Source organism: Leucopleurus acutus (assembly GCF_964270905.1).
Source record: "Leucopleurus acutus genome assembly, chromosome: 10".
Lineage (NCBI taxonomy): Eukaryota > Metazoa > Chordata > Mammalia > Artiodactyla > Delphinidae > Leucopleurus > Leucopleurus acutus.
This window is the reverse complement of record NC_139153.1, coordinates 3,452,923-3,471,803: the sequence shown is the minus strand read 5'-3', so window position 1 is coordinate 3,471,803 and position 18,881 is coordinate 3,452,923. Positions and strand designations below refer to the sequence as shown.

At 60.9% G+C, this 18,881-nt stretch overlaps 1 protein-coding gene across 2 annotated transcripts in view; it reads right to left on the bottom strand.

Annotated features, from left to right (window-relative positions):
- Positions 1 to 2,162: 2,162 nt before the first annotated feature.
- Positions 2,163 to 18,881, bottom strand: part of FBLN2 (fibulin 2) — a gene marked incomplete at both ends in the record, with an annotated part of 49,484 nt that continues 32,765 nt past the window's right edge. Inside the window, 12 exons of one of the 2 annotated variants that reach the window (XM_082848240.1) lie at positions 2,163 to 2,520; positions 4,454 to 4,577; positions 5,647 to 5,775; positions 6,432 to 6,548; positions 8,662 to 8,787; positions 9,168 to 9,296; positions 9,407 to 9,550; positions 10,053 to 10,190; positions 11,952 to 12,086; positions 16,074 to 16,214; positions 18,096 to 18,197; positions 18,691 to 18,804. In XM_082848240.1, the coding sequence (XP_082704366.1) occupies positions 2,163 to 2,520; positions 4,454 to 4,577; positions 5,647 to 5,775; positions 6,432 to 6,548; positions 8,662 to 8,787; positions 9,168 to 9,296; positions 9,407 to 9,550; positions 10,053 to 10,190; positions 11,952 to 12,086; positions 16,074 to 16,214; positions 18,096 to 18,197; positions 18,691 to 18,804 (1,757 nt within the window). The remainder of the gene's footprint in view (positions 2,521 to 4,453; positions 4,578 to 5,646; positions 5,776 to 6,431; positions 6,549 to 8,661; positions 8,788 to 9,167; positions 9,297 to 9,406; positions 9,551 to 10,052; positions 10,191 to 11,951; positions 12,087 to 16,073; positions 16,215 to 18,095; positions 18,198 to 18,690; positions 18,805 to 18,881) is intronic. The other variant, XM_082848241.1, reaches the window with a different exon arrangement.

The window sequence follows — 18,881 nt, the reverse complement described above, 5'->3', positions numbered from 1 at the left end:
GGACACCAAAGGCTCAGAGGAGCTTCCCTGGTGGGCAATGCTCATACATGAAGGCTGGGAGGAGGTTATGCCACCTGGGACTCCATGGGGAGGGCATAACCAGAAACTGTGTTAGGACGCCTCCTGGACCCTTACAGATACTGTAAGAGTGTGGGCACGAGAGACAGTGTGCCAGTTGGGACCACCAAATCACATTTCTTCAAACCAAGGATCACACGTTACACCCTACAGTGTCAACAGCAGGCAGAGAGACCTCCTCCTTGGAATGACGTTTAGGCAGAGAGTCAGAACGGCATCTGAGACCCCAGTCGTCTGACATGGGGCGAGGAAGATAAAGACGCGAAGGGCTGGCTTTCAAGCCTTCCTGAGTATACGTTCACCCTCAACGCCAGGGAGCCAAGGCAGGTCCCCACTAGAAAGATTCCTCTGCTTTTTAGGTGATCTGGGACAGGGGGTGGGGGTAGAATTCTGTTGTGACCGCACAATTCTTCACACAGGGGGAGGATGCTGGCATGACACCGTCTCAACTTTCTTTTTTTGTATCTGACGCAGCTGTCCCGGGAGCAAGGCTGCCACTGTGCATGCAGGAAGCAGGGCTGATTCCTAAGCAAGAAACCATAACTAGAGTTTTAAACCTTGGTGTCAGAATTCCTAAGGGCCTGATGGGGTGGACGATGCCTTCACCCCATCTGGCAAACTCAGGGTTGCAGCTGTGTGTCGCCCGCTGGTTGAGATGGCCCCCTGGTTAACTCTACCTATAGGAATGGAGCGCGCCGGGGTACGGGGAGGAGGTGCTCGTTGGACGGGCATTGCTGCCTTTCATCTAGACCAGCACGATGGCCAAACCTAACGTCCATTCCCAACGTGGAAGAACTGGGGTACAAATGGAGAGAATCAGAATCACAGCTGAGGGGAAAGGATGAATGGGTTACGCAGCAACTACGTTTGTCCAGGACATTAGTATCTCATGAGGCTTAGAGAAACAGGCAACACCATCTCTCAGCTCCATTATACCAGACGGCTGAAAGGGTGAAGCCGAGCTCACTCCTGCCTTTGGAACCTGATGAAGTGAAATGGACGCTGCAAACCTGAATAGCCTTGTCCTGGAAGACATGTAGTCACACGAGAGACGATTCGCTGGATGAACTGCTAATGACTGGAGGGCACTCCAGTCTCATTTTGCAGGTTACTCCTACCTCCCGTGATATGTCCCCATAGCCCTGGCACCACTGGTGAAGCTATAATACCGACAATGGCCAAATACACTGGGACACGGAGTTACAGCCTCCGCAGGATGGAACACCAATGGAGAACGGCTGGCCCGAGAGAGAACTGGATTTAGCTAACCATTAGCTCATTTCTATGCTAAACAGTCTCACGCACGTTCGTCATTAGGTGCGAAGAGCAGTCGGTCAGGAGGTGACAAAATTAACACTAAACGTAGATGTCCAGCTTCTGGACAGTGTCCAAAGTGACAAGCCAGGTGCGGCCCACGCGTGGAGAAGGAGAGGAGGGAAGAGGGAAACGCAGGCGGAGGAGAAGAAGTAGGATCAGAAGCGAGCACGCTCCCACTGCCGTCCTTTCAGCAACCCAAGGTGAGGCCCGAGGCGGGGGCCCAAGACACGCAGGCACCGCTGGCACACGCAAACGCTGCACAACAGGAAGCGGGTTTTCTGTTTTCACTTTTTTACTTCATAACCCTTTTGTACTATTTGAATATATATATATATATATATTTGCAATATACATGTACTACTTTTATAATTAAACAAAAACACTTAAAAACGATTTTAAAAAAAAGTGAAGAGCTAATCACAGTGGAACATGAAACAGAATATCATCATTGGGGACAGGTCACCCAGTTGAGTCCAAAATCTCCAACGTGGTCGCTGATTCCAGTCTTGGTCATGTCCAGCCTCGGATCCTCCGACCCCATCCACGGGGCACCAGCAGTGGCCTGCGCAAAGCTCCCTCCAGGGGCACAGGAGAGGCCGAAACGCGAGGAACAGGTCAGCAAAATTAAGTTAATTTACAGGGTCAGAGTAAACTGGCCACAGCGCCCGCCCCCCACGCGGCCGGCAGGGAGCACGGAAAGAGGCGTGCGGCCGGGGCGCCGGGCCAGGGAGGACCGGGGGCTCCACGCGCTCGTCCGCGGCCGCGCCTCACAGGGCAAAGGTGGTGAAGAAGATGTGCATCTTGGCCAGGAAGGTGGTGACGGAGCCCTGCCGCCATAGCTTCATCTCCACGTCTAGGGCGAAGTCCCGCGGCTCGCGCACGGACCGCTGCAGGAAGACGACGCCCGTGTAGGCGTTGAGGCGGCGCGTGCCGAAGTAGCCCTCCTCGTTGCCCTTGGTGATGGTCAGCGCGATGGTGTCGCCGGCGAAGGCGGGCACCGGGCTGATGCGGAAGATGTGCGCCGGCACCAGCAGCCCGGTCTGAAAGTTGAGCCGGTAGTACGTGATGCGCGCCGGTGCGTTCTGGCACTCCATGAAGTCGTGGCACAGCGCGCGCTCGCACTTCCTGCGGGGCGCACGGCGGGGGCGTCAGCGGCGGGCTCGCTCCCACCCCTACACTCACCCAGCCCGACCGGGCGCAGGCCTGGGCGCCGGCCCCCATACCAGCTCCGCCCTCGGCAGCCTCGCAGCCTCTGCCGGGTCACCTGACCTCCCTGGACCTCAGCTTCCTCGTCGTAGGACGGGTTAATGGCCTTGCGATTTCACTGGTGGGAAGGGGTGAGGTTATAAACCTGCGGGCTCTCAGCACAGCGCCAGGTAGCTTGTCATTCTTACCTCCCTGCCTGCATTCTTTCCCTCGCCTATGTGCATGGATTCCCTGGCCTCGGTGTTTTTACTGTCGTAATCTTTTCTCAGATTCCCTTTTCTTCCATGATTGACTCTCCCGCGGAGCCATTTCCTCTTCTGACTTGGGATGGCCTGCCCCTTCCCCTCTCCGAGGATCAGAGAGCTCTGAGTCACACCTGCTGCAGAGGACGCCGGGAACTCGGCCACGCCACAGGACCACGATGACAGAACCTGCACCAAACCCCACGGGGCCCAAGGCTTCGGTTTCTAAGCTCAGCAACAATCTGGTCTCTTCTGGGTGCAATGAGACAACGTCACCTCCATCACCAAATCCCTGTCTCAAAGCTCAGTGCTTCCAAAATGGCCACCAGGGCTCAGCAGGTCTAGTGGATGTTCTGAGCAGAGCTCCCCAACTGGGGGACCACAGTGCCCAGCCACGCAGGGTTGGGATATGACGTCACCAACACATGGCACTAATGCAGCACCAGGCCATGCCATACACTCTGTAAACTCAGGACGTGTTTTCACTCATGCCGTGCTGACACCCACCCTGGGGCTGGCGCTACCATCACCCATGTTGCAGGCGAGGCAGCTGAGACCCAGGGAAGGGAGGTCACCTGCCCAGGGTCACCCAGACACAGTCACCCAAGCGTCCCAACACACCTGCACGTAGACACTCCCCAGCACTGTGTGTATTAGCAAGCATGTCACGGGGTCAGCAGGACAGCCGGCAAGTAAATCACGAGCGCATACATGCTCAGAAGCGCCACCCCAGGCGGGCTGCACGCACAGATGCAAAAGACGGCGACCAAGCAGAGAAAGCACGCTTCGAACAACCGAGCACATCCACATGACAGCACCGCGCAGAGAAAACAAGATGGGCGCTCCAGCAAGTCCTCTATGGAAATGCACGTTTAGTAAGGAAAGGACAGGAAATACGGCGAAACACCAAGAGGCATCCCTAGGGAGTGTGGTCACCAGCCTGCGAGATGGCCCCGGTGTGTCCCCTCCTGTCACTCACACTTTGAATGTTGCCTCCCAGGGTACCCCATGCAGTGCTGGACTGTGTGGCCAGGGGCAGAAGTGATGACATGTCACTTTTAGGATTAGGACCTTCACTTGCCTTCTTCATGACCCGTGCTGGGAGAGCTCCGGCCCCATGGGGAGGCCACATGGTGAGGCGCTGAGGCCTCCTGCCCAGAGCCATGAGTGGGCAGCGGGATCCTGCAGCCCCAGTCAAGCCTTCAGAGGACCCAGCCCTACGCGACCCTTAGCCAGGACCACCCAGCTAGGCAGCTCCTTGGCTCGTGACCCTCCAAAACTGTGTGAGATGATAACTACTTGTCATGTTAAGATGCGAAGTGCTGGAAAGAACTCGTTACACGGCAAAAGATAACGTGTGTGTGTGTGTGTGTGTGTGTGTGTGTGTGTGTGTGTGTGTGAAAGAGAAGATTTTTGTGTGTGAGTTTTCCTCCTTTCATGCTCTATGCTCCAAGCTTTCTGCAAGGTGCTCTCTTGTACCATTTACAGTCATCAGACCACAGACCTGGCAGTGGGGCCTGTGAAGAGCAGGAGGTGGTGAAGGCATGCGCCGGGCACCTGGCCTCCGCCCTGGGCAGTGGGGATTGGCCGAGGCCGGTGGGGGCACTCACGTTTCAGAGACCCGGACGTAGTTTGGGGGACAGTCGAAACGCAGGCAGCGGAAGCCACCCTGGATGTTATGGCAGGTCTCAGCCTCAGAGCAGTTGTGGGTGCCCAGTGCACACTCGTCCAGGTCTGGGGGGAGCAGAGGAGGGCGATGGGAGGGATGCCCAGAGCTGGAGACCCTCGTCCGAGCCACCCCAGCCCGCCCCAGGGGCCTGGGTCTCAGAGCAGCTCGGCCTGTGGGCGCACAGCTCACATGCCACCCGAGCGTCACATACTCCCGTCTCCTCCACTCTGTACAGTAGCCAAGGGCCTGGGAGCCTCTGTGCTGCCAGCACAGGCCATTCCCCAGCCCCCGCGCCAGGAAGGCCAGGGAGGAGGGGTCGGGGGAGATGTCCTGAACGCGAACAGGTTTCCGTCCTGAAGCGCCTTCAAGAGCCAGAATCACGGCGGCGTCTGAGCCGCCCAAGAAGCCCGTGCTGTGCTCCCACCATCAAGCAGAACAGGGCCTCAGGTTCAAAACTGAAATCACGCTCTAGGCACAGAGTCATTGTTCCCGCACAGCTGTTTACGGCAGGTAAGACCCTCACCTTTTACAGAGTCCAGACTGATTTTTTCTTTTTTTTTTTTGCGCTACGCGGGCCTCTCACTGCTGTGGCCTCTCCCATTGTGGAGCACAGGCTCCGGACGCGCAGGCTCAGCGGCCATGGCTCACGGGCCCAGCCGCTCCGCGGCATGTGGGATCGTCCTGGACCGGGGCACGAACCCGTGTCCCCTGCATCAGCAGGCGGGCTCTCAACCACTGCGCCACCAGGGAAGCCCCAGACAGATTATTTTTTAAATTAAAAAGCAGACAGCTCTGCAGCCACGAAGGCTTGGCCAGCTTCTGGGACCCCTGAGGCTTCTCTTGAATAGGCTGGGTAGGTCTCCTGTCTTTAGAACCATCCCACAGGACCCCCGTCCCGCTCGCAGGGCAGGGCCCAGAGCAGAGTCCAAGCCTCTAAGCTGGGTCAAGCGGCAGAAAGACTGCCACCTGCCTCATCCCAGGCGTAGACCTCGGTGAACACGGCCACCAGTGGCATCGGCCATTCTCTGCCTATGCACTTGGTGTCAGAGCTCTGGGAGCACAGCCAGCTGCGTGAGGCTTCTGGGCCTGCTTGGAGGCTGCCTGAGGCCCCGGTGGGGCGGACCCCGCACTCACCTTTGCAGGACCTCCCGTTGGCCGTCATGGTGTAGCCGCGCTCTGGGCACACGCACTGGTAGCTTCCTGGCACGTTGACGCAGCGGAAGGTGCAGAGGATGCCGGCGCCCTGAGCGCACTCGTCAATGTCTGCCAGAGAGAGTTTCAGCCCCTCGTGAACCCTGGGTCATCCTGCCACAGCAGGGGAGCCTAGGGGCCCATTTTACAGAAGAGGACGACAGGGCTGAGAGAGGAAGAGAGCTGCCTGAGGCCACAGAGCTCACAGGACCCGCATTCCAGGGCTTGCCTCCCGGGGCCGCCCCATACTTGCTACTGCCAGCTGAGGGCCAATCAGGTACCAGACAGGGTGTGGACAAGGTACAGCTGACCCCTGAACAACACAGGTTTGAACTGCACAGGTCCACTTACACGAGGACTTTTTTCAATAAATACTACAGTACTACGCCATCTGTCCTTGGTTCAACCACAGAGGCGGAACCGCGGATACAAAGGGCCGACTGTAAAGTTATATGTGGATTTCTGACTATCGGGGAGGGGAGGCCCTAAACCCCGTGTCATTCAAGGATCAACTGTAATTCACTTAATCCTTCATCCCACTGACGTCAGACATGGGAAGCATTTGTCCACGGTGGCACAGCCAGGAAACGCCCGGCTGGGACTCAAACTCTGATACGACGCTAAGGCCTCCGTGTGCCCTGTGTCCCCGGCCCAGTGGGGACTCGAGGAGCCTGGCACACGGGAAGTGGTGTCTCTCAGCAAGGGGGCCCTGGGCAGAGGAGAGGTACCTGTGCAGGTATGCCCGTCCTCGGCCAGCTGGTAGCCCTGGCGGCAGTAGCACTGGTAGGAGCCATAGATGTTGGCGCACTCCTGGCTGCAGCGCTGGGCCTCACACTCGTTCACGTCTGCAGACAGACCAGCCGGAGGTCACTGAGGTGTCCTTCCAGCCCAGAGGGCCAAGGTCCGGCTCACCCGGAGCCTTATCTTGAGAGACCATCAGTTCCAGCCTCCCCTTCGGGCCGATGGGGAACCAGAGGCCCAGAAACAGGCAAGGAGCCTGCCTGAGACATGCAGGGAGGCAGGGGCAGTAATGTATTATAGCTTGCTGGTGCAGTCCCGGCCTACTGCCTAGAGGAAGCAGCCACAGGTGGGGCTCAGATCCCCGCACGGGGAGCTAGATGCTGCCCTACTGAGGGTCCACAGCACTGGGTAGAGATGGCTCCGGGAAATGTCACCTAGGTGCTAACAAGGACCTGCCCCTGACCCCCAGGGCCGGCCCTGCATGGGGGTGGGGGAGGGGTGAGAGCCGGCCTGCGAGGCAGCGGGTGAGCTGTGTGAGTGGAGGACGGGTGAGATGGGGCATCTGCTGGACTCTGAGTTCCTTGTGGGCAGGGACTTGTCTCTCATTCATCCAACCAAGACCTGCCGGGCTCCGACAAGCGGCGCCTGTGCTGAGCGTGGGGACAGGGCCACGAGCAAGACGGACAACCACCCCCCGTCATAGAGGTGATGTTCACGTGTGTGCTGGGGAAGAAGCGGGGGGATTAAAGGGGCGGAATACCTAGTACGGCAGAAGGTGGCGCGTGCTATGGGAAGAGAGCAGGGAAGGGGCAGGGGTGCGTCTGGGAGGGCTGCAGTGTTAGGGTCGTTAGGGCATCTGGGGAAGCGTTCCAGGCAGAAGGCACGGTGAGAGCACAGGCCCCGAGGTGAGGGTGCGCCCTGTGCACGCACAGAAGAGCGAGGAGGCCGGTGTGGTCAGAGCAGAGTGCGGGGGACGGGGTCAGCTCACACGTGGCCTTGAGGCCACTGTCTGACGCGTGATCCTCGGGACCTCACAACATACAGAGCTTTCACACAAAATGATGGAAGCCGTGAATGAGTGAATGAGTGGCTTCTCTCCTCTACCGGGCTCTGAGCTCCCGGGGGCCAGGGGCCACGCTGGTTCCATCTGAGTCTCTACCGTCCAGCCACAGATGGAGCTGGAGAGAAGTGGCCTGAAGTAGGGGTGGCGGGGGGGAAGGCAGAAGGGCCAAGAAGTGAACGAATGAACTACAGCTAGGGTGGGAATGATGCTCCACCCGCACGGCTGTCTGCACCCGGCCTGGCCCGGGGGAGGGCTCACAGGTGGCTGTAACCCCCGTGAGTGAAAGGGAGTGACAGGGTCTGTTTGGGGAGCCCATCCAAGTGCCGTCTGACACAGCCAGGCCTGGGGTCGCTCCCCTGTCCCTGGGCTGGTCCCGTCCCACAAGAGGCCAGCTCTTTGGCCAGGCCAGGCAATCAGAGAGAGGTGCATGGCCTTCCCAGGGGTCTCAGCAGACTCACCTCCCCAGGAGGGAAATGAGGAACGCGCCTCCAGGGGAGTGCTGGGAAAGGCGGCACCAGCAAATGGGGCCAGAGACCCCACGCCCCCTTACTCACGGGACCCCGCCCCACTTCACTGAGCAGCCTGGGACCCCTGCACGCCTCCATACCAACGCCCCCAGACCTGGCCCAACCACACCATGAACACAGGTGGGAACAGCGTGACGGTCCCTCACGCGTCCCCTCCGTCAGCCCCAGGCGCACCCCACATGGGTGAGTTCACGTGCTCGGTTTAACACACAGTGTGTTTAAGTTTAGATCCACCAGCGACATGTACAAACCAGCAGACTTCGCATAAATATCTAGATTTCTGGGCTCTGGAAAACCAAGATGGGGTGACTCTGGAGGGCACTGCCAGGTGCTGTGTGGCCGCCGGGCCGTCCGCGTGGCCACGGGCCTACCTCTCATCTCACTCACTGTGCCCCCCGCCTGAAGCCCAGGGCACCGCGGTCATGACCAGGGTCAGCACCTACAAAGGGGCAGAGGCTGGGCCGCCCCCCCTGCCTGCCGGGAGCTCCCGCCCAGGGGTGCACACAACATACACACCCAGCCCTTGGGTCTGAGATGGCAGTGGGGGGCCCTGGCAGGAAACAGCGTGCAGCTGAGGCCTGGGGCCCTGCACGGGGCGCCACGGGTCAGAGGCCGGGTCGGCCGTACCTTCGCAACGCTTGCCGTCGGCCGCCAGCCGGAAGCCGGAGGCGCAGGAGCAGCGGTAGGAGCCGAGCGTGTTCTCGCACGCGTGCTGGCACAGGCGGCTGGGCGAGCTCCAGCACTCGTTCACGTCTGCGGGGCGGGCGGCAGGTGCAGGGCCTCAGGGAGGGCGGAGGGGGCCTGGACGCCAGCCGCCTCCAGCCCCGGGGAGGAGAGGGACCCAGGAGCCCAGAAGGAACGCGGGGGAAGAGGGAGCAGGGGAAGACGGCAGAGGAGGTGTTGGACAGAGACCAGAGGCAGACATGGAGAGACAGACGGCACAGCAAAGGGCAAGAAAAGAGCGCGATGGGGACCGAGAGCAGAGCCGCAGCTGGACAGGACGGCAGGAAGGCTGTCCAGCCCAGAGAGGGCCGGCCATGTGGTCAGGGCAAGGCTGGCCGGGGGGAGGGCCTGGGGCAGGCGGGCACCTCTCAGGGCAGCCGGACGGGGTCCCGGCCACCAGTCCCACCTACCGACGCAGGCGCGGCCGAAGGCGTCCCTCTGGAAGCCAGGCTTGCAGTCACAGCGGTAGGAGCCGGGGAGGTTGTGGCATACCTGCCCCTCGCCGCAGCGGTGCACGCCCGCCTCACACTCGTTCACGTCTGCAGGGGGAGGCGAGCAGGGCACCCTGAGGCCCGGACTCTCCCCCTGCACCAGCCGCCCCGGCCCAGGGCACCCGGGAAGCCAGAGGCTAGGGGGAGGCGGGCCTTACCCACACACTTGGTCCCGTCCTGGCTGGCGTGGTAGCCACGCCCGCAGATCACCGGGTTCCTCTGGCACGTGTAGGAGCCCACCGTGTTGATGCAGCTGAAGCCTGGCCGACACGGCTCGGAGAGTGACGTGCACTCATTGATGTCTGCGGAGGGGGGTGCGGGTGACAGGGAGCCTGCTGGAGCCCCTCCTGGAGCCCCAGCATCTGAGTCCAGTGCTGCACTGGGAGGCGGCCAGTCCCAGGCCCCAGACCAGTCCAGGTCGGGCTGGCAGGTCAGACTATCCAGTCCCTGAGTCCCAGGACCCGTGGGCTTTCCCTCCCAGAACCCAAGCGCTGTTGGGTAGGTTAAAAAAACGTGATACACCTTCATCCGGTCCAATCCCACAGATGGGTAAACTGAGGCCACGAGAGAAGTAACTCAGCCGCGAGCAGACAGTTCAGGATAATAAGAGCTTCCATTCTGCAAGTGCCTCGCGGGGCCCAGGCACTGACACATCCATTCACAGAGGGACACTGAGGCCGGGAGGGGGAAAGTGCAGCGAGCCAGGCCTCCTCTTCTGTGAAGCCCTCAGAGCCTAGCCCCCCAGCGACCTCTCCTAAAGACCCCCAGGGCCAGGCAGACACAGCCCCTCCAGGCCCCACTCACCCACGCAGTTGCCCTCGGGGTCCTGCAGGAAGCCCTCCATGCAGCGCTGCCGCGCCTGGCAGTAGAAGGAGCCCTTGGTGTTATGGCACACGGAGCCCGCCTGGCAGTTGTGTGTGCCCAGCTCACACTCGTCCACGTCTGCCACACAGACCAGGCCGGGGGTCAGGGGCCGGCGGGCTGGCAGGCCCCCGCCCGCACATCCCCACAGTGACCTTGACGGTTACAAAGGTCTTGTGCGTCACAGGGAGCTGCCGTGGCCCGTGCCAGCAGTAACAACAACGTCACCCCCTCACTGAACTCTGCCGTGCTACCAGGCGTTGTCCCAAGGGCTCTGAGACGTACTTATTTACTCAGTGCTTACATGTACCCAGAAGCAGGCTATGACGAGCCCCCTCCTTCACAGGGGAACCTGAGGCACAGGCAGGGTTCCATAGCTGGGGCACTGCTTCTGGGCAGCCAGGCCTGGAGCTTCCAACGATGGAACTGCCAGATCTGGACGGCACCGCTGTCCCCGCCTGCGGTGTGGCACCAGCAGGTCACAGGTGCCCCTCCCCGCTGTGCAGCACCCAGTTTACAAAGTGCAGGCCCCATGCTTCCCCTGTGCTTCCCGCACAGCAGGCATGTCGGGCTCTTTCCAGACGAGGAAACCGAGGCACGGAGCAGAAAGGGGACACAGAGGGCTAGTGGCACAGCCGAGACCACCTCGGCCTCCTGACGGCCTGACCAATCTTGTGGGTCTGTCCGTGTGTTGTTCATCCATCCACCCCCTCCAGTTTCCAAGGTTTCCACCACTTTCCCAAAGGAGCCCAGCCTCTAGGCAACCCTGTGCTGGGTTCTAGAACCCCCTCCAAGGACCCCCGGGAGGCTGAGAACACAGCCCCTGCCCAGCCACTCTGGTCTAAGAAGGAGGCCCTGGGATGAGAGGGGCGGGGTGCTGGGGCGTCCAGGGAGACGGCCCCCCTCCCCACGTGTCAGGGCCTGGGCTCATCTCCTGCCAGCTCACCCCACCCCTGCTCCGCGCCCAGCTCAGGGCCCGGCATGGAGTGCGTTCAGCACCTGCCTGAGCTCCCGCCGACCTCAGAGCCGCTTCCCACCGCCATTTTCCGGGCTTGCAACAATGGAGCACTGCTCTGGGTCTCACCTCCTGGGTGACTTTCTTCTAGACGTTTTCAGTTAAAATAAAACGCTTCCCGTCACGGGTGAAACAAACTCCCAACTGCTCGCCTATCTGGGCCTGCCAACCCCGCAGCCCCCTTCCACCGGCAGCGTGCTCTCACCCCAGACGCCCTTTCTGCCCTTTGTGCCAAGACTCCTCCCCTCCCTAAGGGCATGACACCTGCTGCTCCCTCTGCCTGGAACACCCTTCCCAGGGGCCTCTCATCCTGCACGTCTGCGCCCAGACATCACCGCCACAAGGGGCCGGCCTCTTTGGACCCCACCTAAAGCAACACCCAGCCCCGCGTGCCTGTGGGCCCGCCGGTCCCCCCATCAGGAGGCCAGAGACAAGAACACACCCCCACCGGTACCCCTGCCACCCAGAACCCTGCCAGGCCCACAAACGAAACTGGGGAAAGCATCTGCTGAAACGGTTCAATGGAACTTCTCTCTCTTCTGAGGCGGCTAGAATTTTCTGGTAAAAAGGACAGAAGTGACCCTTCTGTGGGCACTGAGGCATAGGGAGGGGAATAACTGACCCAGACACACTTACCTCGGGGGCCACCCCCCCCCCCCCGCCCCAGCCTCTGCCCCTAAACCGTCGGAGGAAGCCCCAGGGCTGGGAGCTTGCCAGAAGGGAGAAGGCTCTGGGCGGGCCAGGTGGACTGCAGGCGGGCTGGGGGCGGATCAGAAGGTGGGGCGGGGGTGGGGAGGTGGGCGGGGCCTCCAGCCAGCTCGCCTCACCTGTGCACTCGCCATCCTTGAGCATGTAGCCGGACTCACAGGTGAGAGCCTTGTAGCAGCGGAAGGAGCCCACCGTGTTCATGCAGTGCTCGCCCCGGCTGCACGTGTGCAGGTCCGTCACGCACTCGTTGATGTCTGCGGGGAGGGTGAGGCCGTCAGAGGCTGCGGGGTGCTCCCAGTACGGCGCACGCACTGCCGGCCAGCCGGCCCTGCCCTCAAGGTACTCACTTCCCAGAGAGCAGCACGGTCTGTGCAACCACCCGTTCAACAAAGATTCATGGAGCATGTGCCATGGCCCCAGGGGTACATGGTGAACAAGACAGACAGAAAGTCTGCCATGGCGCGGGACACTCAGAGCGGGGGGGACCAGCGGACAGACAAACCTAAGAGGGAGGGTGGTCCTGAGTCTTGTGCAAGAGAGAGTGAAGGAGACCAGGAGTGGGAGGTGCAGGGGGCGGAGGCACGAAGGATGCTCAGGGCAGAGGACACTTGAGCAAAGCATTTGAGGAGGTGCCAGGATGAGCCGAGCACGTATCTTAGGCAGAGGGGACAGGCCGCCAGGCAGGCCCAGGCTCTGGCCCAGAGGGGTGTGACTGGGGCGGGAGAGGAGAGTGTTAGGAGATGCGGGGGAGGTGGGAGCCATGGAGGGCTCCAGCAGAGGAGGGAAGTGGGCTGACTTGTTGGTAACAGGGTCCCCTGGCTGAGTGCAAATACTCCAGGGGTGAGGGTCTGTTAGACTAGGAGATGATGGGGCTTAGGCTGCCGCCCACGGAGGCAAGGAGAAGCAGTCGGGTCCTGGAAGTGCTGTGAAGGTCAAACCCGACAGGATCTACGGTGGATGCGACGAAGGAGAGAGAAAAAGAGGAGCCCACTGGCCTTGGCAAAGCTTTCTGGACGAGCAGCTCTGCAGATGGGGGCCCCGCACCCGGGCTGGGGCCGGCTGGGAGGAGCAGGCTCACAGCGGAAGGCTGGGAGCCCTTGACATCACACTGGGCTTGAGGATCAAGCGGCAGCCGGGGGCCTGCCTCAGAGCTCATGGAAGGGGTCTGAGGCGAGACATTGACGTGGGAGTGGTCACTGCTGAGGTCACCCGGGGGCCGAGTACTGACGCCTGGGATGCGCAGGTGGGGAGGGGAGAAGCCAGCAAAGGAGGGAAAGAAGTAGCATCAGGGAGGGCGGAGGAGACCCAGAGAGGTGGCCAAGTCAGACGTCCCTGCAGGTGGGCAGAGGACACCCCGTGTCTCTGCCACGCTCCACCTGGCAGGGGAGGTACAGCAGTCGTGCGGATTCGGTCATTCACTGGACACACCTTAACGAGCAGCTATTCTGTGCCAAGCCCAGGTGGCCTAGAGGTGTGTCACAGCCTCTGCCCCCAAGGAACTGCCAGTCGGCAGGCAGGGAGAGAGGACAGGTCAGGCGGAGACGCTGGGGAGGTAAGCCGCACAGCCCCGGGCTCAGGCCAGGGCACTGCCCGCTGTGGGCGCTGCGCTGTCAGAGCTGCTCTCAGGGACGGTCATGTCTGAGCTGAGCCTACCAGGACGACAAGGACCACGTGGAGAGGAGGGGTACAGGGCTGTGGGGGAAGAGACTGTCCCAAACTCACAGGTGAGCCAACTGGTGTACAGGCCCGGCCAAGGCTGGTTGGGTGGGGAAGAGGAGGAGGAAAAGGGAGAGTTCTGGCCCGTGGTTTCCAAGGAAGGGTTGGCTGGGCCAGACAGAGACTTCTGATTTATAAGCTGGATTGACAGCGAGAGACACATTCTCAGGAGCCCAGAAACATCAAGGGCCAGGAGCCCGCCCTAGCCTGGGAGGAATCATGGTGAGAGATGACAGCAGACACCACTGACTGTGTGGCTCACTTAGGGATCGGGCGGCTTACAGGAACTGCCCTCGATCCCCCAGAGATACTGCTTCACAGATAAGGAACTAGGTCTCCCAGAGGGGATGTGACCGAAGTCTCCCAGCCTGCACGGGACAACAGCAAGAACAGAACCCAGAGCGCCCAGCCCTTTCCCCACTGCTGCAGAGTGGGCCCCAGAGACGGGGCTCCCATCATCTCAAAGCCAAGCCCACCTGGAACACTATTCCCAGGGCCCAAGATGGTCCTCAAAGGACAGGGCACAAAAGGCCAACAGCAAAGCACAGGGGATTCCCCACAGAGGTCACCTGTCTGTTAGAAGTCCTGTGGACTTGGCACCGCCCAATACTGTCCCACTTCAGCTTACATACCTCCAGTGATGGGGGGCTCACTACCTCTGCAGGCTGCCTCAGTATAACACATTCGTTGAATCACAATTATGGCATCAAACACTAGCAAGTTCTTCACATGGACTCATGTAATAACCGCCACAGTGACCCTCTGAGGTAGACATTAGTCCTCTCGTTTCACAGGTGAGGAAACTGAGGTTCAGAGAGATCAAATGACTGGTCTCAGGTCCTACAACTAGAAAGCGGCAGAGCCAGGATTTGAACCCAGCCAGTCTGGCTGCAGAGGCCACACTCTTAACCCGGGCACCCGTCTCCCATCTCACCAGCCAGGTTAATAGAACATGCCTGGAGCTCACAAACGCACCGCAGAAGACACGTCTGTGGATGAGCAAGTGATGGAAAGAACGAGTGCTCCCAGGTGAGATGAACACGTAAGTGGAACACAAGGACGAAGAGGAGACTGGGGTCCGTGCCGGATGATAAGGAAGGAAAGGCTGAAAGAATGACCATAAACTTTGCTGAATGGAATGCACCTCTGCTCTTTCCCCAGAACCCGTTTTCCAGCTGCCCGGCGACCCCTTTCAGGACAAGGTCTTCTCTCCAGGCCGCCAGGGAACCCTGCACACCCGCGTCCTGGGAGGGTGCTCACAGCGTGGACCGCCTTTTCCCAGACACACACAGACATGACCCGGACAGGAGGAGCTGCCCCGCCACTGACAAGCAGGCTCCAGAGGGCGCATGTTGGGCTGGGGGCTGGAGGCCAGGGGCACACATGTCTGCAGCGGCCACTCCGCTGCCCGGCGGCGGAGGGTGAGGAAGAGGACATGTCCAGGTTGGGCATGGTCCCCAAGCACAAGGACGACACACGGGGCTCTGGGCACGTGCAGTGCAGTTCCCACCTCCACATGTTTGTTGCAGCCGTTCCTTCCTCCCTCATGCCCCTCCTAACTCCCAAATCCCCATCGTCCTTGGAGACACATGCACACGCCACCTTCTCCAGGGAGTGTGTCCAGACGCTGCCAGCTGGAATGGCCTCTCCCTTGGCCTCTCGTGTCCCTGCCACAGCATTTCCCAGTCTGCCCCGAGCCCCTGCTACCCTGGGTCTATCTCTGTGCAGGTCCATGATGTTTCCTAAACGAAAACACCAGACCCCCAGCCATGGGAGAACAGCAAGTCCTTGCTGCCCACAGAGCAGGCCTGGAGCCCCAGCCCTGGCCCACAAGGGCACCGAGAGGCAGGAGGGCAGGCGCATGACTGAGCACCAGCCCATCCGTGCACAGGCCGGGACCTGGGTACCAGCCCGTGCCAGGCCTCTGAGCCCCGAGGTTAGAGGTGAGGAAACAGGCTCAGAGACGCAAGCACTACTGCTCCGGGTCACACAGCAAATGGACGCCTAGCTGGGGTATTTGCCTCTGAAGGGGCTCTGGCCGCATCTAAGGACAATCTCAGCAGCTGAGGTCACATGCACACCATGCCCTGGGCTCTGGCTACGCGATACACATGTCACATAACCTCCAAACGGGGAGCAGTGCCCTCAGTGCTCCCTTTTCACAGACGATAAAACGGAGGCTTGGGAGGAAGTTCAAGCCACAGAGATACTAGGGGGTCCTGCTTCGAACCCAGGCCTCCCTATCCTGCTGCCCACATGTCTCAATGACCTCATTTCAGTGACCAGCCAGGTCACACCTCAGACAAAGTTCTGACTCAGGCACGTCCCTGGGGAAAGCAGCTTCCCGGTGGCGTCGGTGGAGAAGCAGGACACGATGGGCACGACATGGAGCATGGGGTGGGCGGCCGTGCTGAGAGCTCATATGCAAAGGGCAGGCCCTTTAGCATGTGGCTGCAGTGTGGCGGGCTTGGCGTGGAGCGGGGCAGGGAGCCGTGACGGTGGCGGCAAGCGGGGCTCTGGCTTACCCACGCACTTCCTGTGTGCATTGAGGATAAAGCCCTCCGCACAGAGCACTGTGTGGTTGACACAGTAGAAGGATCCCAGGGTGTTCACACAGAACTGTCGCCAGCTACAATCGTGAGTGCCCAGCAGGCACTCGTCTTGGTCTAGTGACGGCCGCGGGAGGAAAAACAGAAGGGCCGTTAGAGAAGCGTAGCCCCCAGTGACATGGAGCCTCCAGTGACAGATGGGGAAACTGAGACCCAGACGGGCAGGGACCTGCCCAGGACCTCCCAGCCCATCAGTGGTCCCTCTGGGCTTTGGGCCCAAGTCTGAGTTTGTCCAGTTGAAAGATGTCAGAGCAGGAGCCCTAGCAGAGACAGGTGGCAAAGTGAAGCTCAGAGAGGGTAGACAGCCTGTCCGGGGTCACACAGCGGGCGGGACCAGAGGCCGTCTCCCACCCATGCTCTGGAGACCCTCTACCTCCACGGGCAGCCACGGGAGCCACACAATGGCAGGAGTTGCAAACCTAAGTGCTTAGGGGGCCAGGCTGGAGACATAAACAGGAGAAGGGGCCAAGGGGGCTCTAGGGCACTGCGGAGCCTGTGCTCTGTCGAAAGGGAGACCAAGGCTGTGGGCTCCTTGTGGACAGATGTTACAAAGTTTCAAGAAAAACCTGAAATTTGGACATTAAAAAAAAATTCTTGAGCTGTCACTGCTGGTAACTTGTTTGATTATTTTAAACAGATGATAAAACGTCATCTGCAGGACTCCCCTGCGGGGCAGGCTACACCCACAAAACGCCCTCTGCATCCTCTGGCCTGGACCCCACAGCCTCTACCACTGGGGGCGCTGCAGAGAGAAAGGGAGGCCTGGAGGGATAGGGACACGGGCCCATGGCCTGAAGGAGTCCCAACCCAGAAGAGACACAGTCCTCATGTCTTCAGGGCCCTGGGAGATGAGAAGCAAAGCCAGATCTGCCCCCACCATCTGAGAGAAAGGCCTGCAGTCACCACCATGCTGTGTGCTCTGGGCAAGTGTCCTGTCCTCTCTGGGCATGAGGATGGTTTTCATCCACACCAAACAGTCCTGGGCAATCGGCTAGAGGTGGGTTTCGGCTTCTGACAGGGATGTGGGTCTCTTCCCAGGCAGGCTTAACCCTGTTACCCATGGACCCAAACCAGGTTCATGTCTCCTGAACTTGAACCTAAAACTAAAGCATTTCCTAGACCACCTGCACGCTGTCTGCCTGCCCTGTCTCCACACACGAGGAGGTGCTCAAGGTGTCACTCACTGTGGGAACCACCCCAGCAGGTGTCGGATCCGATGCCCCCCAATTCACAGGGGGAGGTCCCAGCCCGCAGAGACCCCATCGGGACAAGACCCAGACTGAGCGGGTTCGTAAGTAAGGGAGGCCTGTGCTTTTAAACCCTCTTCGGCCCTTCTGTGAAGGCAGAGTCACCAACATCCACCGTCCCTCCTTGGTTTCAGAACTGAGAATGTGCCCTCAGCTGGGGCTGCCTCTCCCCAGCCTTGTTCCCCATGGAGGCCAGCCGGAGCGATGTCCTGCCGCAGGACGACAGGGCAGGCACTGCCCTCTGTCGGTTCCACCCGTGGCTGGGACGGGAGCAAGGCGGTCACAAACCCAGTCAGGCCACTCAGTTGGGGTGACCCTCGAGGACAGAGCTAGTCAGAGCGTGACCCAGGGAGTCTCGGGCCTCCCCGGCTCCAAGACCTACTAGGTCAGACCCCTGGGGCCGTGTGGACTTCTCAGGATCCTGTGGTCGCAGACCCACAGGTGACCCTGTTGCACACTGAAGTTTGCGGAGGCCTGCTCCAGGGAGCAGCGGGGCCGCGGCCAGCCCGTGTGCCCACCTGGGCTGCACGCACACCTGGCACGTGATGTGGGCGGATGCCGCTGTTTCAGCTGGTCGTCATGGCAGCCACACCTGCTCCCCGCTCACCAGCACAGCGAGGTTTGGCCCTGGAACACCTCCCCCGCTCCGGGCCCACTCAGGTGTGCGGGGTCCACGGCAGGGGGGACTCACCTTCACAGGACACGCCGTCCGCCATGATGGCATAGCCGGGGAAGCAGGAGCACATGGCGGTGTCCCCGACCACGCTGCACACCTGCTTGCAGGGCCCGTTGTCTGCGAGGAAACCGCACGGAAGTCAGAGACCATGCGGCTCCGGCCTACAGGGCACCCCACTCCTGCCCCTTTCACGAGGTCACCTCTTCAACCCGCTCACACACCGGCTGGTGTCTGGGACCTGCCCCAACACACCCCTCCCTCAAGTAACAGGGATGCGGGTGAGGAGGAGTCAGGAGGACGGAGGGGAGGACGGGAAGGTCGCAGAGAACGCCCGCACGTATGTGAACGCGGGCTCCGTGATGCCTGGGCGAGCAAGGATTGTACTCTCTGCTTTACAGAAGGCGAGGCTGAAAGCGGCTGATGGGCCATGCTGGGGTCACCCACGCCTGCCCCAGGCTGCACCCCCCATTCTCACCTCTCACAGCTCCTCACCCAACCTCCGACGGCGAGGCCAACCGACCCCCCATGCCCGAGAAGCAGCACGCCCCGGTGGGGCCACTCCGCACATGCCCAGCCCCGAGGGCTCCCCGCCTGCCCACGGCCAGCTTACCTTTGCAGGTGTTGGGCTGCGGCACGGGCAGCGCGATGGTGTTGGGGACCACCTGGGAGGATTCGGGCCTCAGCGCTGACTCCTCGGCGGCCTCCGGCTTGGGGCGGTCACCGTCTGTCACGGACAGAGCAGACAGGAGGGGGGTCTCGCGTCTTCAGGCAGCCTCGGGCCCTAACAGGCGCCGTGCCGGG